The sequence below is a fragment of the Tubulanus polymorphus genome, chromosome 5 (genome assembly GCF_964204645.1).
Source record: "Tubulanus polymorphus chromosome 5, tnTubPoly1.2, whole genome shotgun sequence".
NCBI lineage: Eukaryota > Metazoa > Nemertea > Palaeonemertea > Tubulaniformes > Tubulanidae > Tubulanus > Tubulanus polymorphus.
Window position 1 is genome coordinate 15,351,567 of NC_134029.1, and position 25,406 is coordinate 15,376,972.

At 29.3% G+C, this 25,406-nt stretch overlaps 1 protein-coding gene across 1 annotated transcript in view; it reads left to right on the plus strand.

Moving 5' to 3' along the window:
* The window catches only part of LOC141906266 (fibrillin-3-like), a 769,611-nt gene that overhangs the window by 282,549 nt on the left and 461,656 nt on the right, over nucleotides 1-25,406 (plus strand). Inside the window, exons 22-24 of the mRNA XM_074795508.1 lie at nucleotides 16,113-16,157; nucleotides 16,241-16,366; nucleotides 24,441-24,593. Coding sequence (XP_074651609.1) covers nucleotides 16,113-16,157; nucleotides 16,241-16,366; nucleotides 24,441-24,593 — 324 coding nt within the window. The remainder of the gene's footprint in view (nucleotides 1-16,112; nucleotides 16,158-16,240; nucleotides 16,367-24,440; nucleotides 24,594-25,406) is intronic.

A 25,406-nucleotide genomic window follows, 5' to 3' on the forward strand; every position in this document is an offset into this window, starting at 1 on the left:
ATATTTCTAATATTGAATACTATCTAATTGTGAATTTACAATATTTAATTGTGCGTCAGATATAATATAAATGTGCATTTTGAAATTTTTGTCTCCTCTTTTCTTCGCCATGAATGATTGTATTTCATCTTTAGTGTTCTGTAGTTTTTTCCCAGAACCATGTAATGAATTATCCTCTGTTGTTCTAAAATCTAACCATAATGCATATTTATTGCCGGTATAATAATCAATTTGATTAATATTACAATTTTCAAATGATTTTACTTTTTCATTCATAAAATGTTTTCTAATTTCTGGCCACTGATCTATCATTCTCATTCCTTGGCAAAATATTTTATTTGCTATTCCTTCGATAGTTATTTCTACTTTTGTTATTTCAGGATTATAATACCTTATAATTATCTACCTTTATTGCACCATTAGAATATGTTGCAATGTTGTAAAAAATATTAATATACCTTTAATAGATCTTCTTGGGAAGTTAATATTCTCATTAATTATTTCATCATTTCCATTAATAGTTACAGTTTTAAATATTATCAATATAATCATATAATAATGAAAATCCTTGATTGTATTGAGTTTGAATTGTGCTAGCAATATTTTCATTAGTTGCTGTGTCATATTCTAAACATATATTCGATAATTTATAACCCATATCTTTAACAACGCTAGATAATACAATTTCATTTACAGGAGCAAATGTTATCTCAAATATAATATCTTCTTGAATTGCGTATTTACATAAAGGTGCATTATTATTTATCAATTCAAAGTCTAATGGAATTTTATATTTGCTTCCATAAATCTTTTAAATCAAATTATCTGTGGCACGAGTTACTATTGCGTCATTAGCTCCTGATCCTAATTTATTATGGTTTTCTGATTAGATGCCTTGAAATATCATATTATTTCTATTTTCTTTAGTTAACCATAAATCTTTATAATGCATAAATAAATTATAATCATCAAATGAGAAAACTGTTTCTGGACCAATCTTTATAGTTAATTTTTTAATCAAATATCTCCCAACATTATCGACAACATAATTATTATCATGACCAGTTACTTTTATATCGGCTGATAAATAAATACTATTTGGAACATAAAAAGTATTTTGTGTTAATCTAGGAATTCTAACATATAAAGTTTCATCGGGATTAATATTTGAAGGATTATGAGTAATTATATGATGTGATCTTTCTGCTTTACTAGCCCAAAAATAATAGCACTTACAACTGTAATTAAAAATAAAATAATATATTCAGCAGCAAAGTTAAGAATATTACCTGCAGATTTCAATATAAAACCAACAATTGATGCAATACTTCCTGGTAAAGCTGCAGCAGATTTTTTAGATAGTTCCCATAAATATTTTGCTAATTTCTTTAAACCATCTTTAACTTTATCTTGTATGGAATTATTATCATTCGGGGGTTTATCCGGTTTATTTGGAGTAGGAGTAGATTTTAAAGCATTTGATATTGCTAAACCTATTGTTGTAAATAACATAGTTACAGCTGTTAGAATTGAAAGAATTGTTATTCCTTCTAATTTAAATAATAATCTTATTCTATCTTTTAATGATATTTTAGAATCTGGTTTTATCAACAAATCTTTAAAAATAACTTTTAATCTATTAATATTATAATCATATGATTTTAATAATAATTTAATTTCTTCTTTTTGTAATTCTAAATTATCTTTTAAATTATTAATTTCTTTTTCTAAACGTAATTCTTTTTGTCTATATTCCATTTCATCAATTACTTGACGATCAGGATCAGACTTTAATTGTTCTATCTCTTTATTTTTATCAGTTAATTCTTTTTCTAAATTTTTAATTTTAATATCTCTTATACTTTTATCATGTGCAATTTTATCAGATGCAAGTCTTATACTTTTAATATCTCTAATTGCTTCAACAGAAAATATATTATTTAAATCTTCTAATTCTTGATCTGTTGCATCAATTAATTCATTCGGTAAAAGTTTTTCAATTAGAACTTTATTTGATTTAAGTTTACTAGTTTTGGAAGTTATATTCTGTTCAGAAGTTGTTTCTGTTTCTGATTTCTTTTTGATTATTTCAAATAATTCATTAATTCTTTGTTTAAATACGTCTATATCATTATCAGTTAATTCTTGTTTTATAACATCAGTTATTACATTACTATTACTAATTCTTTTAATTCTATCTGGAGGATTTAAATCAATCAAAGTTGATTTTGCTAATATTTTGTTTTCACGCTTATAAGTGATATCAATATAATAATCACCTTTCAAATGATAATACCATTTACCATTATCTAAAAATTTTAATTTATCTGCCAAAGATCCAACGGCTTCATTTTCAATTATACGTTTTAATTTAGGTATTTTGTTTAAATTATTTAAATCTTTTTTTACTAAATCTGGGTCTAAATTTTCAGGATTTAATTGTGATTCTGCATTTTTAATATAATCAGGCAGATTTAAATTATTATTATATTCTGGCTCATTACCATCATTATAACTTGTTTCACTGAAATCAGGTTGTTGTTCATCAGTTATACCAGGTTCATCTAAAGGATCCATTCCAATATCTTCTCCACCTTCTACATCCATTTATATAATTAAAAAAATTAAAATTTAAAATATAATATTCCTCCTATAACAATTCCTATACAAGTTAAAGCTAATTTAGTATTTTCATGGAATTTATTATCATTATCAGTTTTAATTATATCATGTTGAATATTATCAGTTTTTATATTTTCTGATGTATTGTAATCTTTTATTTTAGAATCATTATTTAATTGAATATTATTAGTTTTAGTTTCTGTTGATTGAATATGTTTTTTATTTTTTTCACCTTCCATTAATTTTGGAGCAGTAATAATCTTTTTATTTATATCATTTAATCCAAATGAATTATTCATTGTTGCAGTTTTAATTAGATTATTATAACCGAATATATTTCCCATCTTTAGTACTAAATCATTTGAAATAATTAATAGATTAGGTCCTATACAATAATTTAATCTAATATGTGATTTATCTAAATAATTTTGATATCTTACAATGTTTTCTGGAATCGATCTATTTTTATCATTATGAATTGAATCTTCAAATAATACTTTAAACTGTTTCTGCGCATCGAATGAAGTGTTATCATTTCCAACTATTGGTGATCTTGTTTCAACTTGCGCACCTAAAATACATATCAAATAAGTTCTAATAGATTGATTTATTCTTTGTATACCAGCTTTAGTAAAACCTTCGCTATTTTCTAAAATGAAATTAACCCAACCATTATTATTTTGTTGTTGTATATTATTATAATATTTTGGTAATTCATTCCAATTAAGTGTTCTTATATCTGAATTTGTCATTATTTTTCCAAATTCTTTAGTATATAATATTCCTAATCCACCCATTGTTCCAATTTTTGCTCTAAAATCTTTATTTGAATTAATATTAAATTCATTACATATTTTATAAAACTTAGAAAAATTAATATTATTATTCAATTCAATTTTACTCCTCTTTAAATTGATTCAATTAAAATATTTTGAACCTGGTAAAGGACATTCTAATTCATCTGATATTAATTTTATTTGAAAATAAGTATGAAATCTAAAAAGTGATAACATCAATGGTAAACTTGGTTTGTTTAAATGATCATTCCAACTTATTCCGCATCCTGTTGTTGCGCAATAAACAGCAAAATTTAATTGGTTCTGCCAATACTTCATATTAGATTTTAATAACCATTGTTTTGCCTCATTTAAATTTTTTAAATTAATTGTATACACATGAAATATATTTTCCATCTTTACATGAAAATTATTACTTTCAGTAACATAAATATATAAATCAATTAATGAATTTAAAACTTCATTTCTATATGTAATATCTTTATTAAAATATTTTGCAGGAATATTATATTTAATTGATTTATTATATTGGAAAGCTTTTGGAAAACTATCTGCCATTTATATAATTAAAAAATTAATAATTTACGAATTCTTTTAATAATTTATCTTGTTCTTCAACTGTTATATGGCCATTTAAACTTATTATATAATCTAGTGTATTCTTAAATTTATTAATTTCTTTTATATTAGTTTTAATTTTTTCTTTATTACTTTTTATATTTAATTTTGAACTTATACCGGTTAAAACACTTAAACTTAATCCTAATACGCCAATTGATATAGCTAAAGGTGTTAATGGGCTGAATATTGCTAGAAATGTTATTACAGAACTAATTGTAACCGAACCACTTATAATCAAATAATATATAATTTTACTTTTTAAATATTTTTTCTTTTTAACTTTTAAATCACTTTCAAATTCTAATATTTGTTTCTCTAAATATATTTTTAATTTAGTTTTATTTATATCATGAGGAATAATATCAATATTATCATCCATTTATTTAGCAAAAAATTACTAATTAGTAAACTTATAAGCAACAAATATAACAATAACTGTTCCGCCTAAAATCCATATTATTTCATATTTCTGTTGTTCTTTACTCGGGGTATAATAATCTGATAATTTAGGTTTGTATAGATGTAATTTTTCTTTATTGGTTACCGCGTTATATAAACTCATTGCATCATCAACTGATTGAAAATCTCTATGTGAAATCTTCTGATCATATAATCCTTTGTTAATATAATCCATATAGTTTTGTCTTTTTTCTCTATATTCTTCTGCTGCTGTATTATATTTCTCTAATGCTAAGTTATGTCTTTTTTGTTCTGTTAATGAACCATTTTTATCAATATGTTTAAATAAATACCCACCACCAGTAAATGCTAAAGCGTTAACAATTGCCGATCCTATAACAGTTATAACTGCAGAAGCCATTTATTTAGTAAAATAATTATGTATTTATATGGGAGGAATATATTTTTGTTTTTCTAAATAATCAATAGTTAAATTAGATAAAGTAACTGCTAATGTTAATTTTAAAATATCATTTATATCAAATCTATCAACATTAACACTTCCCATTTTGAATAATTTTTTTAATACCATTGAATAACCAACAGTTCCAACTGATAGTAATGCTCCATTATATAATCCAGTTATTATCCACTTATTATCACTCATTCATTTATCAAAAAAATTACTATCTTCAAAATATTTAGTTAACTTATTTATGATTAAATCAACATTTATTTCATTACTAGTTTCATTTGTGTATATTTATAACCCTGGTTTTAAAAATAGATGAAATCATTTATTTTTATTTCCAATATGAATTAAAAATTCTCTATGTTCAAAAGTTTTAGCCGTTATATTATGAAAAGAATTACATAAACTTATATTAACTAATTTTAAATCAACACAATTCTTAAATTCTCTATCTAATTGAACTTGTAAATTATGTGATTTATAATTTGTAAGTTTTCTAGAATCAACAAATATTCTGTATTCTTTTAATTCTACCATTATTTATAACATAAAAAATTACCGCTCATCACTAAAAATTAATTTTAATAAAATTTTTCCTTAATATATCGATGAGAAGATACCATTTGAAATTTGTGGTGAACTTCTAAGAAAAAGTAATATGGCTCGACATATGAAAAAACATGGTGAAAATTATAAACCCCCTAAAATAAACTGCCCAAAATGTAATAAAATATTCTCAAGAAATTATGATAAATAACATTCAGAGAAGTGTAAAATTAATGGCGCAACGGCTAATGTTGATAGTAACGAAAGTAATAGTAATTCTGTTGAAGTTGAACCTGAAATTATTTGGAAAAGACCTTTCTTATTCTATGACAAGGATAATATAAAAGATCATATCTGCGAGCCTTGTCGAATGAAATTTAGTCCTGAAAATATAGAAGATTGGGAGAATCATCAATTTCGAAAAATACATATAGATAAAATTTCTAATAAATTTGAAGCAGAATTCAATGAAAGAAAAAATAGTTCATTAGAAAAAATAAAATATGAGAAAAACGTTACAAGATAATAAAGAAACAGTTGAAAAGTTAGAAAAACAATATAATGAATTAACAAGAAAAACATATTATTGTAAATATTGTAAATTGATTATTACAACAAGTAATTCAAATCTACATAATAGAACAATAAAACATAAAGAAAACGTAAGAAAATACCAGGAGCTTAATGAAGATCTATTACCAATAAATTATAAACAAAAATGCACACAATGTAATTATGCGACCTTAAGGAAAGAAGGTACTGTGTTATTTTGTAATGAATGCGGATGGCAAAAGACTTTATGGGGTGAAGAAAAAACTAGAGATTTTCTCATAGAACCAAAATTAAATTATCTAGATGAAATTTTTAAAATATTTTCTATAGAATATCATACACCAGAATATAAGCAATGGCTTGAAAAAATGAAAATAATAGAAAATGAAAATGGTGAAATAACTAAAAAAGATATTATAAAAACAATTATTCCATCAACATTTAACACAAAAGAAAAGAAAATGTATTTATATTTATTATTTAACGATTATTATGAAAAACCTTAATTAACAGAAGAAGATATGGAAAATATAAAAAAAACATTCAAACAAATATTAATGTATCATTTGGAAAATAGAATAACAGATTCAATTAATTATGAATTCTTTTTAAATGAGATTTTAAATTATTTAAACATCGATATTATAATTCCATTTGAAGCATTAACAAACAAAAAGAAACAAAGAGCGCTATATGAAATGTGGTACAAGATAGAACTTTATTTAAATGAGAAAAATGAAATGGAAGAACCTAAACAAATTATACAAGAACGATTAAATGAAAATGAAGAAGCCAATAGTGATTTCGAGTATGACGATACTGATTTTATGTTTTAATGGCCATAAGGTAATGTTTTTATACCATCATCTAAAATATGCCTTTTATCATCAAATGGATTCAAACTAGTTTTTTCAACTTCATTAATGTACATCTCGTGATCTTCTGATCTTAAACAATTCGTTTTGTGTTTCATTACAATTGAGTTATATAAACACTTTATATAATCTTGAAATTCTATATGTTTATCAACCACATGTTTTGTTATTCCTTTTAACTTTTTAGCTTCATGATCTTTTGTTCTGTAACTATACATTTTACTTCTTATCCCAACAAATTCAATCATTTCATCACCCCCTAATTCATCTCTAAACATACCAGGAATCTTTTTATTATCATTGCTAAATAGTTCATGATCTTTGGGATAATTGCTAAAATCAAAATGATGTTTTAATGTTTTTAAGTCTTTTGTTATGTCATTTGTCTTGATTTTTAGTATGTACGCATCAGTATTTTTTTGCAATTAATGGAAATCCACAGTTAAATGTACCATCTTCAGTTGATAAATCATAAACATAATCTGATGGGTTATATATTTCAAATAAATCTTTAACTTCTTCTGTTAATTCTTTTTCTACATGCCTTAAATTAAAACAATTTGGTTTAGATTTAATTAATTCTATATTCATATTAAATCCTAATTAACTGCATAATATACTTAATCCTGATGTAGCAACTTTTCATTTCTGTGCAAAGGTTATCTTTTTATTCTTCGTAAATTTTTTAGTGCCATCTGCGGGATAGAATCCAATGAAGAACTATTTTCTTAAATTATTTTTTGCATTTAATACATAATCTGGTACTATTTTTTCTTTAGTTGAAGTATTACTTTTCACTATTGCATGAATATAGAATTCGTCATTATATTTTATAGCAAAATCTTTAGGATTATTCACATGTATTCTATAACATTGCGATGATTTCATAACATCTATGATTTTAAATGTTTTATGTGAATAAACTTCTGCACAGAATTTCTTTATTCTTTCTAATAATTTCAAATCTTGATTGCATAAATACCAGCAATTTTGAGTGCGATTAACATAATTATACACACCTGCTGAACCATCTCCCATAAAAAATCCTTTGATAAAATATTCTTTTTCTTCTAATGTTTCAGGTTCTATATTATAAATATTATCAATTATTTCATCAAATGACATATGATTCATTCTTTGGAAAAATCTTTTATGTAATAATTCATCTCCAATTTATATAAATACAATAATTTTACCATAAAAACTATTATTCATTAATTTGAAGAAATCTTTTTCAAAATCTTTTTTTTGATATGGTTCTCTGTTGAGTATTGAAATCTATATATTTTTCTCACCACTTCCATTGATTAAATTCAATATATCTATGTACTTTCTTTAATTTCATTCCTTGTTTTAGATAAGATTTTAACATTCTATAATGAACAATATAATTGTATTTATTATTTTGAGTAAGTATTAATTTTTCTGTAAAAACATGTTCCTTCGGTTTTATTTTCTTCTGGTATTCACTTAAATAACTATCATCTACGGTTAAATGTGCTTGGCAATAAGGTAAGTTTCTTGTTTTAAACTTTATATTTTCAGGATATTCTAAATCAACTACAAAGAAATAACCAATTGGTGCTTCATCTTTTAAACTCGCAATTGCGCTTTCCCAATCAGTTTTATCATCATTTTCAACTTCTGTTAATATAAAATTTTTATACGGTTGAGGTTGCATCATTGCCCAACCATATAAATTATTGGCGTCAATATATAATAATTTATATTCATCATTTGCTTTAAAATACCTATCTCCCATAACACCACTAATTCCACCTCTAATTGATTTTTCAAATAATAAAACCATGTCTGGTTCTTTTAATAATTCTAATTCTACATTTGTATATTTTAAACCACATTGCCAGGTTAAACTAGGACTAGAGTAGCAATAACAAGGATCAACATTAAAATGATTCAAATTAACTTCTCTAAATTTTTCAAATATGTCAGCCAATATCATAACATCTGATTTTAAATATAAATCAACTAATTCACCATGATTTTTCATCTTAAAATGGTTCCAAATATTTAATGTTCTATTAAACAATTCGTCTTTCGCATACTCCTCTTTAAATTGATCATAAAATTGATCTTTTAATGATTCTGTTACATTAAAATCATTGTGTGTTTTTTAAAATGAATAAGGAATTGCACCTTTATATCTCAATAATTTAAGATCTTGTTCATTTGGATAATAATATCGTGTGATAACAAAATCATTATCAACTAAACTTTTTGATAAATTATCTAATGAACTTGCTAGAAATCTATAAGAATCTAAAAATCTAATGCAACCAAATTGAAATGAAATATAATTTTCAGATGTTTTAGCTAATAGTTTAAAATCATGTTTTCTTAAATTTACACCATTCATAACATTATATTCTTCTATTTCTTGATTAATTGTGCCCAATTTCCTTGATAATTGTTTTATAAATAGATGGGTATCATAGCCTGATAAATTATGGAATAATATTGGTACGAAATTAACTTTCTTAGCTTGTAAATTGCAATCTTCATGAGCAGCTCCACGATATTTAGAATTTAAATGATCATGATCTCTAACTTTTTTATCAAATGAATAAAAACGTTTTTCACAATAACAACAATGAGTTGCATAATTAAAATCGATTTCATCTTCTTCTGTCATAACTATTCTTTTATTTTTGTTTAATAATTTTGCAAAATCACTTTCTAATTCAATCATTTTGTCACAAAAATCATTAACTACATCTTCACCTCTAAAAGAAATATATTGACTTTCATATAATTCGGGATAATTTGATTTGATGTAAATTCCATAGGCAGCAGCTCTTTGATGAACTTTTTTAATTGTATTTATAATTGGCGGGTCTTGTGTTGTGTCTTCATTTAATTCATTTCCTTTATCCATTGATCTTAATAATTGCTTTTTGTTATATATTTCTTTTCTATCTTGTTCAGTTAATTCTTTATTCAACGATTCAAAATCCCCATAAATTACAAATGGAACAATATTCTTAAATTTATGATTAGTAAATTTCAATTTATAATCTTTTTCTGTTGGCATTATTAATTTACAAAAATCTTTATTATCACATAATTCTTTATGTTTTACTAACGCATTCTCAGTTCTTAATTTAGATAAACATTTTCTACATAGATAAATTTTATTATGGTGATCACTTTCTGTTCTAAAGAATAAATCAATTTGTTTTAACCACATATAATGTTCATTTTCATCTTTTTTGTAATATAACAAATCTATAGCATTTTCATCATCATAATATTCTGTTAAATATAAAGCTTCCAATGTATAATCTTTAATATTTTCATCTTTTGTCTTTGGTAATTGCATTAATGCGAATACATTTATTTTTAAATTATTAACTTTTTCTATTTAAGAAATCATTTTTATAGTTACTGGATATTGATCAATTTTATATAATGTTTCATATTTCCGGTAATTTGTTATTCTAAAACTATGTGTAATATCTTCTGTTGGATGTAAGCAACTAATAATTGCCCACAGAAAACATTTATTATCTTAATTTTGAACATTTATTACTGCTTTTGTTGTAAATGGTAATTTAATATAAGATGATCCTTTAATATCCTCCTTTTCTGTTGTAAAGTTTGAATCATTTTTAAACATTTTATTACTTTTTGATGTTTTATTTCTTTTTGTATTATAAACATTTAAATCTAAAAATATAATTTCATTCAATGTTAAGCCAGAACCCTCAAAATATCTTTCTTCAATATGACGTTTAAATTCATTAAATATTTTTTCTAACTCCTCTTTTATTTGTGTTTTTGAAATTATTTCTTCAGAGAGTGTTTGAATATTATAATCCATCTTATCTTCTGACTTTAAAAAACTTACTTTCCCAGAGATACTAATTTTTGGATATTCAACATCTGTTATCAAATCTAGTATTTTTTCTATTATTTCATTAAATTTACTATAATCTTCCATTGTTGTACCTTTAAAAAATCTAAATATAATAGCTGCAGGACCAATTTTACTACGTAATGTTTCTAATATTTCAATTGTATCTTTTATTTCTAGTGAATCAATATAATTTCTAACATTTTCCATGTAAGGTTTATTTGAAATGGATTTAGTTTTTGAAGTTGGTTTTTTTACTTTTTGAGGTTTATCATCGAAATAATCTTTTCCTAAAACATTATTACTCAAATGTGATGGTGTTTTTGTGATTCGAGATGTCTATTATAATTCCATTTTGTTATAAATTCATCACAAACTTCACATTTTATTTCATCCACATTCATATCATCTAATCGTTCTTTTCTTTCATTTGTATTATCTAGTGTTTCAAAATCTATTACATTTTTTATATGATTTGCAGTTTTTTCATATCGTGATATTTGGGATTTATCGATGTATTTTTTACAATATTGGCAATAAAATTGATTTTTATTAACATTATTATTTTCTGGCTGGTGTTCATTACCCCCATTTATTAGGAAAAAAAAATTACTTGTGGTTATGAGTGGTGTCTCGACCTTCGACCTCTGGTATGAAACAACACATTTCCTATTACTTACTTTCCTTTTCAAAGTTGTTAAAGTTCAGACATATGTGCGATATGTAAACTGTCACTGATAGATGAAAACAAAAACAACTTTGTTAACAATCGTTGTTTATTTCTGAATGCAAATTCCTCACTGAACAAATTGATGCAATAAGGTAGATCAACCTAGTTTTAACGAAATTATGGATCAAAACGCCCAAGGAGAGCATGTGCGAAAGACTAGTTCATGTAACTGCCACCAGGGGCTTTTGAAAGAACCATATTATCGGTTACGTAGCCATTCTGGAACATCAATCACAGGCGCTCGCAGATGTGCTTGGGATACAGTTCCTGGGGTTTCTGATAGAGTATTTGTGTATTGCGTGGTTATTCTACAATAAATCAGAGAAAAAACGTCGTGACTCTTGCTACTGATACGTTTAAGTAGATAATGGCCGCTGGCTCCACACACAGCGATCTCACAAAGCACTCCACAAACTTCGTTTATCAATCTAAAATAAAACTTTTTACTTTATATGACACTTACTAGTTATACATCCTATTATTCCATGCGACTGTCAGTCACTGTCAATTTGTGAAACGTCTATAGTAATATAAAAGAAAAGGTAGTTGACGAAGCATGAGCGTAAAGGAAAAACTTTACAGGCGTTGAAACGGCAACACTAGGTCACCGAACGTCGTACAACCGTTGAGTGACGTCATGACGAAATCCTGCTTTATTTGAATATAAAAGGGGAAACTTGTAGCAGGTGCCCGTGTGGATAAATGGGAATAACGTCCGCTCGCACGGATTAGTCCCAAAAACATCCGTGCGAACGGATTAATCAAAATAACGTCCGTGCGAACGGATTAATGTAAATTTATTTTAAATTTATACACACATTTTTTTCGATCTCTTGTGGTAAAGTAGGTCTTAAAAATAAACTATGGTCTAACTTTGTAATAAAATGTCCCATAAATTTTTCCAAATGGAACCGATTGTTCAGGGATCTTTTTATCTAATGATGGACCCACATTGCTGAAATACACATGAAATGAGTTTGCAATTAAGTAAAATCTGTTACTAACTTATTATTGATTTCAAGTTTTTCGGATTATCTTGATTTTTGTTATTGTTTAATAGAATTTTAAGGATCACCCAAGTTTTATTTAGTATTATTCCCTACCGGTTCCTGAACTTCGCTGAAAAAGCTGAAACACTGAAAAGCTGAAACGCTGAAATAAAAACGCTGAAATTTCAGGGAATTTCCGAAAAACGCCGAAATTTCAGGGAATTCCCGAAAAACGCTGAAATCGTGCAAGGTACCGACAATACACGTTTTGAAATTCTTTCCGGGCCGGTGTCCGCTGCCGAGTCCTGAACCGTCTTTTAGACTCTATCTTCGGTTACAGAGACATGCCTTGAGGTCGTCGTCAAGTTCGACTTGATCGATTGCGGATTGCGTGGATTGTTAGATGTTTTTTGTTTTATGCGCATATACCGGTACGATCTAACAATGAAATTATCACTTCATTTGAATAAATTCTTAATTACAGTAATATTAATTCTCAATATTTTTTCTTATATTTGGTGATTTCTTCCAACTTATCATTGCCAAGTCTCATACAAAAGTAGTAGCTGAATGAAAGTACAGCTAGTAAGGCTGAACCTGATAACCCAAATTAAGTGCTATCATGGAACTTATGACTACTTTGATTCTATTTTGGTGTGAATAAAGGTTCAACCGTCATAGTATACTGTACTTAGCATTACTACGATTGGGTGCCATATTTCTACAATCTCTTCAAGGAAGGAGTCGTGGAGTGTCTTTCGTTCCCGGGTAGGCATCCTCGCTTGCTAGGAGACCAGTATCGCTCCCAAACTCGCTTCCACCTGCCCCCTGGCCTCACGACGCGCGATTTCATTACCGGCGTTTTAGCGAATGACGTCATATATCAACACGCGACAATACTTCCGTTTTCGCTGATTGGTCCATTTACCGGGAAATTCCATAGATGCCAAATGTCGTTTGTAACAAGCGCTGTGATTGGCCCGACCTGATTCTGGTCGGCTAGTAACGACTCGAGGTCAAGCGGTTCGGAGAACAGCTTTAGTGTAGTGGGTTCGAATCCCTTGACAGGTGAAGATGCCGGGTAGGGTACGGGGTAAAACCTGGTTTACTTTCTCTGTCTACTTGCTGGAGACTACTATCTGCAATGTATTGCAAGTTTTTATTTGTCTGGCTTATGAGAGTCGAACAACGTTTTCCCATACACAGGCTTGGCTTTAGTACTAGATGAAGGCTAGGCACTGCACATTGTGGATTGACTGGAACTCTAAACTCACAAAATTAAACGAGTCAACAAGAAAGATCCAATAATTTGACGTTTGTCTAATTATATTATTTAACAGCTTAAAATAATACTTAACACATTGTAAGAATACACAAAAGAAATCAGTTCTTACATTATATCAGAATCAATAGTTCGCTTAACTCGGGCTTGAATTCTGGTTCCATTGCTTTATATTCTAATGAAATTCACTAGCATACCTTAGAATATTGCTTAGCTTAAGATAAAAAATTTGGTACCAGGAAAACGGGGAAGTAAAGTGGGTGTACTGTACATCCCCAATTGACTTATTTCTCTCTGGTTGAATCAAGTTATTACTGAAATAGCATTCGAATAGCCATTTTGTTTTTAAAAATTGTGTCGTTCAGCTATCCTGCTGCAAATTTCGCAGTTCAAGTTAACTAGTGCCATCTGATTTCTCAGTATCTCAAATTTGCACATTCTTAGCCCGAGTCTAAAAATAGAAAAAAAGTGCATTTAAAGTAGGAAATAAAAGAATAGTGGCTAACACACTCTGGAGATATAGCCTATGGGGTGGGCCTAGTTTGAAAGCGCTGAGGTCCGAGGGAACAGCACTTAGTAAATAAATACTGAAATCAAACTTACAAAACACCCAATACTTGAGATGATGTACTTGACAAGAAGTGTGTCCAGCTGAGCAAATCAACTTTATCTATGACTCCTCCTTTTATAGATACCGTAGTAGTCTAAAAATAAGAATCGGTACATTTTTCTAACAGTCGGTATGTCATTTAAAAAAAAAAAACCTATTAACACAGCAAATAAATTACAGTTGTTGAATGGTTTGCCCGATTTAGATTAATTGGTTGACGCTAATTAGTATGACCTATAAGTAGGGGCCTACTGCATGTCATTGGCGTCAATCCATTCCATTCCACGGTGAATTAAAAAGAAATTTAGTTAGATCCCTTTTGTCCAAAAGCTGCATCATTTATATAACTAGCTGTCAAATTTAATTTACCTCCTTCAGAGAATACCATAGTCCATCGCCCATCAACGTGTTGACAAAAGAAAAGTTGCTTATAATCCTGTTTTATACATGAACGATAGAAGTAAACCATATTCTTGGAATATTGAGCATAGTGTTTAAGTTGGCTTGCACGGTTTGTGAATGGGTTTTCCTCATCATGCTGCCTGTATGCATTAAAAATCCGGATTTCAAGCGAATTAATTTGTTCAACAAGTGGCCCTCTAGAAGTATACTCCACACATACTGCCCATGCATGTCTCTGTAACCGAAGGTGGAGACTAAAAGACGGTTCAGGACTCGGCAGCGAATACCGGCCCGGAAATTATTTCAAAACGTGTATTGTCGGTACCTAGCACGATTTCAGCGTTTTTCGGGAATTCCCTGAAATTTCGGCGTTTTTCGGAAATTCCTTGAAATTTCAGCGTTTTTTTTTCAGCGATTCAGCGTTTCAGTGTTTCAGCTTTTTCAGCGAAGTTCAGGAACCGTATTCCCTACTAGTGTTTAAATGCATTAATATAGAAATTATTTTTGCCTGTTAACCAATCTATTATATAAGTTTCTGTAATGAGTAAATTTTGAGTTTGAATCTTCGGTTTTGTTTACAATATAACGTTTATATAGAGATTCTGCACGCTTCAATGATTTTAATAAGCCTTTAGTCATCGATGGATGAATTTAGTTTTGTGTTTTGAAATCTTTCTGCTGACTATAGGGACACATTCATTATAGAGAGTTTTGAAATTAGAATGGAATTTAGAAAATGCTGTTCTGGTATCCGTTAAAGAACCAATTACTAACTACACACTAATTAATGGGACAAAAGAATAAGATTGCATACAGTCAACAAATTTAGTAGGAGATAAGTTTGTATACATTAGGTTTATGTTGAAATCACTCATAATGAAATATTTCTTATTGGTTTCTGTTCTAATCATGGAGAAGTTCAAGGTCCTCTTGAAAATTAGTTAAGTCATTATCTGTCCTATATACTACTCCAATACTAAGTCCTTTTGAAAGTTCTATAAAAAGGGGTTCTAAACTATCATATTTTACAGTCAAATAATCGTTTACATATATTGCTACACCTCCACCAGCTCAAGATTGATTACCTCTACTGAAAAATATACTATTAAAACCGTTGATTTTGTACATTTTTGTACATGGACGAATTATCATCATTATTAGACGTCCGAGTTTCACAGAGTTTAATGATATCAAATTCACAGTTAAATGTCTGGTATGAAGTATGAAAACTATCAAAATTACTATTACAACTTCTAATATTTACCTGCAGCATGGAAATCTTTTTGAATTGATAACATAAGATATATTATTTGTACCCTCTTATTTTAACGGTTTTATCAGGGTTATGTGCCAAAGGCTATGAACATGATGGGAGTAGATGTATTGGTGAGTAATTATTAATTCCCTATGGACAGAAGATCATGCATCTAAGGTAAATATTGAAACATTTTTCATTCTCAACGTTTCAGACATAAATGAGTGCAATTTATACCCGGAAGCGTGTAAAGACGGCCGATGTGTAAACAATATAGGGTCCTTTTTATGCCAGTGTCCTCCGGGATTCAGACTTGATGCATCAGGCACCAAATGCAAAGGTAAAATAGGCACAATGTGAATATAATCAAGTTTTGATTCATAATTTATTAATTTCCGTTTTGACGTAATGGTAACATACTGTCATGCAACCTCCAGAGATAAACTTTATCTTAATACTGCAAAGGGCGTTAAAGATCGAGGTGTCCTATTCATCAAAATGATCATTACGATCTCATTCAATAGATAACTAACTCACATACCAAAACAAAATAAATTTTAATTCATTTGAGGTAATTTTTCGGTATGAACTGAACTTGAATCAATGTATGGTTTTGGATGAATAATAGTTGCTCGATTTGTCTGAGCGCACACTATTAACTATAAATCAACGTGCACTCTACACTACGGCAGCATCCTGACGTCAATTATATTTTATCAGGCCAGCCGTAAGCTGAGCCTATTACTATACAAATGGAGCGAATTAAAATGACATGGTTTCCAGAGTAAAGGCTCTTTGACTGTACAACTGAGCATATATTCATACAAATCAATCATTAGAGCATTATCCATTCTCCAACCCCTATGAAGCTGAATTTTGAAAGAGGGTCTCGTTGAAATTTATAAGAGCTTATAAGAAATTTATTAGAGCTTATAAGAAATTTATAAGAAAGCAAAGACACCACAGACACCTTTGACACCACAGACATCAGCAGGCGATCACGTGAACCCACGGTATCGTCTACCGTATTAATTCCGGGTTTTATTTTAAGATCTAAAACTATTTTAATCGTATTACTATCGATTTCTGTGAACTCTTTAGTTGATTTGGTTTTTGGGAGGAATATTTTCATTTGCACTACAGAATATATCATTAACAATTGTGCAAAGTCCGCGAAAAATAGCTTTTTCTCAAATCGGATGGATGACCTTGATATGCTAATTAGCCATGTTCTCAAACTGAATATTCAATCAAATTTTATTCTGCAAAAAATACCAAACCTAATTCAATTTTACTACATGAAAAGTAGCAATCCAATTCAATTTTGTTTTATTGAGTTAGTTTCAGAAAATTAAATTCTATTCCGCATTCAAATCAATACGACCAAAGGAAAAGATTTATCTGGGGTATTTGTTCCTGCCAGCTCCAGTCGCTGTCTGTGCTACTTATGAAAATAACATTGAATTGTGTTAGCCTGGGATTGACAAGTCTATGAGCTGGCAGTGTATCTGGACGAATTTACCTTTACAGAATGCAATATTTGTCATTTTATGAAAAGCTGACAGACTTGCCATAGTGCCCCTTGGGGCTCTTGTTTTTTGTAGCTCCCAAAACATAATTATTTTAAATGAAATTGATTTTCTTTGTGACCATTCACACACAAAATAATTTATGTTTTATTTACCATTCATCATGTTCACCATTTTTTCGATTGCGGCCATTTTTCTGCGTGGAAAAATCACACAGAAAAATAATATATATTTATATTTACCATTTTTTCTCGATGGCGGCCATTTTTCTGGGTGAATAAATCACACAGAATAAATATTTATATTTATACCATTTTCTCGATGGCGGCCATTTTTCTGCGTGAAAAAAATCACACGGAAAAATAATTTATATTTATATTTACCATTTTTCTCGATGACGGCCATTTAACTGCGTGGAAATATCTTGGTCCCCACAGAACAGAGAAATCGGAAAAAATCTTGGGAATTTTGAAATGATAATTCCCAGTTTTTAAATATTTCGAAATTGGAAAAAAAGTCCTCATATTAGGGAAATATTTGGGAAATTCATTACATTTATCGTATTGCTTTTGCCGAGGGCAACTTTCTTCGACGATTTCGCTTGGGACTCACCTTTATCAACCAGTCACCACTTAAATGTTGACAGTAGCACGATGGGTGGTTGAGATTCATTTGGGAAAATTAAAAAATTACCCATGAAATATCTGGAAAAAACTTGGGAATTTTGAATTCATATAATTGTGGGAACGATGAAATATTCTTGTTTGCGAAATAGCCGCTTGCAGTTTCCTCCACGCACGGTGTTGCCGACACATTCCGTGGCAAAGTTTTACGTAACTAGTCATTACAGATAACAGACCAATGGACAAGGCTTTCAAAGAACACCTTCACTCGTTGAACATTGATGAAAGGATCATCGATAACTTAGAAAAAGTGAAGGTTAGGTACAAAGTCATAGGCCTATCCTATTGTTTCCTTTTTCGCCATAGGCATGTAACCAGACACAGCGCTGTAACAATATGATCGATTTTTTCTTCGCGAAATTTGGACGATTTTAGATCATGTGGTTATGAAAGTGCTGAAGCGTCATTTCGAATTACGGGTTATGTTTTACCTTTAAATTACAAACGTAAAATTAATTAGGTCACGATTTTATATAATTGCGAAATATCGTGAATTAGGTTTCATTAATTACAAATTATATTTTACGTTTTAAGAATTGAAAATCACGTATTTCGTTTTGCGAATTACAAATTATATTTTCATAATTGAACCTGTCAATATCGCAACAAATGTATTCCCGTCCACTAGCACCTCTGCAAACACTTCAGTCCATAATGAAATAGATGCGAAAGAAGTTCTTGTCATTCACAATGTGAATATTGTCTGTAGTCGTATTTAGCAACTCAGATATTCTACACTGCTCCCTTGAAATAAAACGGATTTTAGACGAAAAGTAAGAGGTCGGCGCAGGAACAGGGGTAATCCTTGACGCGTTCGGTGCTTTTTGCTAAAGGTTTTATATTCAGAACACTGTCGGTGACGAAGTTCGAGTGCCTTTTATACGCCACGATTTTATCGAGAAAAATTGATGGCTCATGCACCAATAAAAATAAAGGGCTATGAAGAAAGTGGACATTTGGCGGTAAAATTGGCACCGCCATTTTGTGAAAGTTTCACGTATGGCTATCCTATGTCTAACCTCGAGGACTCATTCTTTGGTTATGTATACGTATCTGTGAGGGAAACTCTCAAATCGGCGATAAAGACATGTCAAAGGACTCGACAAAGAACAACTTGCCTATTTCCTACGGTTTTGCACTGGAAGTGATATTCTGAGCGAGGGAAGCATTTCGATCACTTCTAGTCACATAGCCGAAATTTGCAAAACCATCGGTCATGCATGTGGTAAAACCCGGGAACTTCCAGATGAATTTGAACACTATGCTGAATAAAATTAAATGTTTAACAAACCTTTTGCTGGTGGGATCAAAGCCCAGTTATGGGATATGGACATGGTGTATACGTATGATATATAGAAATAAAACGAAATCGAAATTTAAGAATTATACTTTTTTTAAATTTAAATTCTAATTCAGTAGGAATCCATTCAATTTTCCGGTAATAAAATGCAATCCAGGTTAAAAATTAGACTTCGAGAAAAATGTCAATGCTTCAATTTCAACTTTCTCCGAAAGTGTATCATTATGCATTTTAAGAGTTCGAAATGTTCGAAAAGTTATTTCATTATGCATTCTAAGAACTCGAACAGCCATCTTTGTATCTCATACGGAAACGCTTTATTCCCGAACGTTTTATTGGCGGTCAATGGAATAGAAATGTCTTTCCATGGTATTTAAAACAAAATGATAATTTCTCAAATTTAACAATTAAAAATCGAATTTCAGTCAAATTTTAAGTTGATTTGGTTTTTGGGAGGACTTGCAACATGAAAATTTATCTTAGGTTGCAATGAATTAAAACCTGTCAGCTGCATCACATAAACACTAAGGCAGTTACTCTCCCGCCCAACCCCTACTTGGATTGTTCTAGTCACCCAAAGATAAAATTGAGTCTATACGGGGTTGAATTGACCTACTCACGCTGATCATTAACCGGTAATAAAACGCAATCCAGGTTAAAAATTTGACTTCGAGAAAAATGTCAATGCTTCAATTTCAACTTTCTCCGAAAGTGTATCATTATGCATTTTAAGAGTTCGAAATGTTCGAAAAGTTATTTCATTATGCATTTTAAGAACTCGAACAGCCATCTTTGTATCTCATACGGAAACGCTTTATTCCCGAACGTTTCATTGGCGGTCAATGGAATAGAAATGTCTTTCCATGGTATTTAAAACAAAATGATAATTTCTGAAATTTAACAATTTAAAATCGAATTTCGGTCAAATTTTAAGTTGATTTGGTTTTTGGGAGGACTTGCAACATGAAAATTTATCTTAGGTTGAGTGGAATCGCTTTCTCGCCCCAATGAAGGCATATGCTTGGATTACAAGTTCATTTAAATTTCATTCAGTATAAACCTTCAATCAGCCAAAAACCTTTGAATCCAATTCAATCCAATTATATTCGGCAAAATCGCCCAGTCCAATGCATATCAATTCTTTTTCCCACCAAATGTACAATTCACTTCTAATTCGGCTGGATGATAATTTCTAAAATTTGCACGCCTTGCAATGAATTAAAACCTGTCAGCTGCATCACATAAGCACTAAGGCAGTTACTCTCCCGCCCAACCCCTACTTGGATTGTTCTAGTCAGCCAAAGATAAAATTGAGTCTATACGGGGTTGAATTGACCTACTCACGCTGATCATTAACCCCCAAGCTATCTTTTAGTCAATTAAAATAGTGGGTGCAACATTTTTCTTCAGATCCAAGGTAAAATTTGGATAAACAAGGTTGCCCCTCAGTAGTAATAGGGAATATGTTGTTCTGGATCAAAGGTCGAACGGTCGTGTGAGTAAAAAATTAAAATAAATCCTCGCAAGCTCGAATTTATTTTGATTTTTTACTCACTCGACCATTCAACCTTTGATCTAGAACAACATATTCCCTATCACTCTTAGATATTCATGTTTTAAAAGTGAGAGTAAAATGTTAACAGAATAATCTAGAAAAATAAGATCGAATATAGATTTCGAATGATAAATTCTTATTTTTAACATAAAAAGTGTGAGTAAAGTGTGAGTGAAATAATTCATATTTAAAACAGTGAATATTTATATTTATATGAGTTAGATTCTAATTTTTAAGCATAAAAAGTGTGAGTAAAGTGTGAGAGAAATAATTCATATTTAAATCATTGAATATTTATATTTATAGGTGTTAGATTCATTGTAATAAAAGTTTTGTTATTTAAATGAAGAAAGAAGAAGAACCCAACTTCAAAATCGAAATCAATGAAACAGATAAATTATTTTCACAGTTCAACATTAGAAATCATATTTCAGCAACAAATTTAGTGTCCGCAAGACATTATAAAATTGAAAATATTACTGTAATTAATGAAGTATTATCAAATGAAACATATTTAATTACTGAACTAATTGATATTTTGATAATGGCGTTAAAAATCCTAAAATATTTAATACATTTTTAAATTTTAAAGGAACTTTAGATGAAAACATGATAAATATTCTTCAAACTCCTTTTAATGAAAGAAATGATGATTTAATACATTCAAAAGATTATAATGATTTGATTAACTTAAGAATTGAAAAAAGACAATTATATTATTTTACTTTTAATAATAAACAAATTTTCTATTCATGAAAATTCATCAAATATTGGTATTCAATGTGATTCAGATAATGAAAAATTATTCAAAGATATTGCAGTTGAACGTAATTTAGATGATGAAATTAGAAAATTCAATCCTAATGAAAAAGTACATTGTGATTGTGGAGGTAAATATTTAAGATCACATAAATCAAAACATTATCAGACAATTAAACATATCGAATATGAAAAGAATAATAAATATGTATTGAAATAAGATTAAGCTGTATGTTTAAAATATCATAACTCAAAAATGATAATTCAACTCTAAATATTTAATATTTTATAAACTGTCTAATTTTTCTCTTAAATAAATGGAAGGTTTCAGCATTCCAATTGGGAAAAGTGATTTGAAACATTATTTAGTTGCTGGAGGGTTAATATTAGCTGCGCTATACTTTTATTATGAAAATATTTCAAAAGATTTGATGAATGAAAATATTAAATTGAGCAAGAAATTAAAGAAGTTAAATGGAAATAGAAATAACAATAAAAAAGTTAATGATTTAAAAGAATGAGAGGATTAAAACAGAATTTTAATTCAATTTATTTTATATATTTTAACTATAAAAATGAGTGAAAATAAGGTATTAGAAATATTACACCTAATATATAAAAATCAACAGAATATTAAATCAATTATTATGCTTTCAGGTTTATTTTCTTTTTTAATTTACTCATTGAAACAGTTGTTAGAATTCAATGATAAATGCAAAATTAGATACGCTGAACTAAAAGAAAATATAAATTATCTATCAGATCGAATAAATAATATTAAGTGTTGTGAAGTATGTAGTAAAAGGTATAAAAATTTAAAGAGTTTGAGGAATCATAAATATATTCACGAGCTTAACAATAAACTGTATAATTCAAATTAAGTTTCTTAACGATATTTTAATAGAAATATCTATAATAAATGGAACAGCCGCAAACTATAAACATTACGCATTGTAAAACTTGTAGTAAACTACACGTTAAACAATATTTTAGAAATAATATTGAAACACTAATAATAATAATAATGATAATAATAATAATAATAATAATAATAATAATAATAATAATAATAATAATAATAGTAATAGTAATAGTAATAGTAACATCAACAACAACAGCAACAGCAATAGCAATTGCAATTGCAATTGTAATGGCATTGTAATCGTAATTGTAATCGTAATTGAATTATGATTGTAATTGTAATTGAATTATAATTGTAATTGTAATTATAATTATAATTATAATAATTATAATAATTATAATTATAATTATAATTATAATAATAATTATCATTGTCATTGTCATTGTCATTGTCATTGTCATTGCCATTGCCATTGCCATTGCCATTGCCATTGCCATTGCCATTGCCATTGCCATTGCCATTGCCATTGCCATTGCCATTGCCATTGCCATTGCCATTGCCATTGCCATTACCATTACCATTACCATTATCATCATCATTATCATCATCATTATTATTATTATATTTATTTCTTATATACCGTGCTCCGTATACATTTCAGTGCGGTATACAAATAAACAAGGCTATAAAAACAAATTAGAACTGTCAATTAAAATATTGCCTAAAAAGAAAAGTTTTCAGCTCAAATTTAAAAGTAACTACATCACTGCAGGATCACTGAGGCAGTTGGGTGTTAAATCCGACAGAATTTAGTAAAATCGTATTAGTGGATCGTAAGGATCTGGTAGGAGTATATAATGTGATTAGATAACAAATGTAACTTGGTGGCAAATCATTCAATACTTTAAAAACCATGAGCAGAACTTTGAAATCAATGCGTATAGCGACTGTAAGCCAGTGTAGGTCAGCAAGTATTGGAGTAATCGAGACAAATTTTTTGATCTTGTGACAAGTCCAAGGCATATTGAGATTTTCGACACGCAGCAAATCGTTAATTTCCAAAGGTTGCTAGTAGTCATTGACACCATATAGATTAGGTTAGATATACATAATTTTTGGTCGACCGATGGCTGAATGAGTGGCCGATCTGCTTTTCCTATTTGTATGGAAATTCCAGTGTTGAATTATATCATCTAATTCCTCCTGTAAAAGGCCCTTCTGTGTTATTTCTACACAGAAAAATGGCCGCCATCGACAAAAATGGTGAATACAGATATAAGTTACTTTTCTGTGTGATTTTTTCGCGCAGAAAAATGGTCGTCATCGAGAAAAATGGTGAATATTGATATAAGCCATTTTTCTCTGTGATTTTGCTCACACAGACAATTGATTTTATTTAGAATAATTATGTTTTTGGGAGCTACAAAAAAAAGATAAATATAATTGACGTCAGGATGCTGCCATACTACACACACATTATAGGCGTAAGGTTTATTCGTTTTTTCCTACTCGATCCCAACTGAACTCACGATTACGCATCATTGTTCTCATCATAACTGTATTCATTTTTACGTAAATCTTCTAATCTTGAGAAATTTGTTTGTGATAATGACCATACTTTTTCCTGTCCCCAATATTGCAAGTAAGGGTTTTCTGGTGATGAGGTACATTTGTGTCCGTACATTTACCACGGTAATATTACTGTAATGTGCATTCCGTTTTTTAGATGAGCGCAGATCAAAATGTTTTTTGTACGTTAACAACGGAATTTGTAGCCACCAAACATTAGGATTACATAAAATGTCGGTGTGCTGTTGTAGTAAAACGGTTGGAAGAGGTTGGGGTGAATATTGTGAACCGTGTCCAGCAAGAGGAACAGGTAATATCTTGGGAAGGAAATGTTCTGTATGGCACCCTATCCTGGCAAATATATCGTACTCTTACAATTTATTTGCAATGAAGAAGTCTCCAGTTTCTAGGCGCCATTTTGTGGCGGTCCCCCGGGGTCCCATTGTTGCGATAATTTGCGCACATTTATAAAACATAAGTTTAAATTGAATATCATATTTAAGCACCATTTTAAAGGAAATGAAATGCAGATATTTGCTGGCGATTCATGGATTTTTCGAATGCAACAATTGAGAACAGAGACGATGTGAACACCAAGGACCGCATAACATAACCGCACGTTAAAGAAATCGTGATATCTATCAATTTTGAAATATCTAAGCATCTCTAAAAGCTATATTTCCAATTCTTTACAGAGGTTAAAGAGGGTTATTTGCAGATTGGGCATGGGTTGAATTTCTTTGAATATCTTTATTGACGACTGATCTGTAACCGCTTGAGTTTGAGACTATAACGCGCGGTTAAGATATGCGGTCCTTGGTTTCACATCGTCACTGTTCTCAATTGCTGCGTTCAAAAAATCCAAGAATCACCATCAAATATATGCATTTCATTTCCTTTAAAATGGTGTATAGATTAAGTTCATCGAGCTATGGACTGTAGAGCAATATGATATTCAACCTAAACTTATGTTTTAAAAATGAGCACAAATTATGGCAACAATGGGGACCTCGAGGGACCGCCACAAAATAGCGCCTAGAAACAGGAAACTTCTTTATTGCAAACCCAACCACAATCATACAATGTTAATTTAAAGTGAGGAACTCGTGTCACCAGTTAGTCC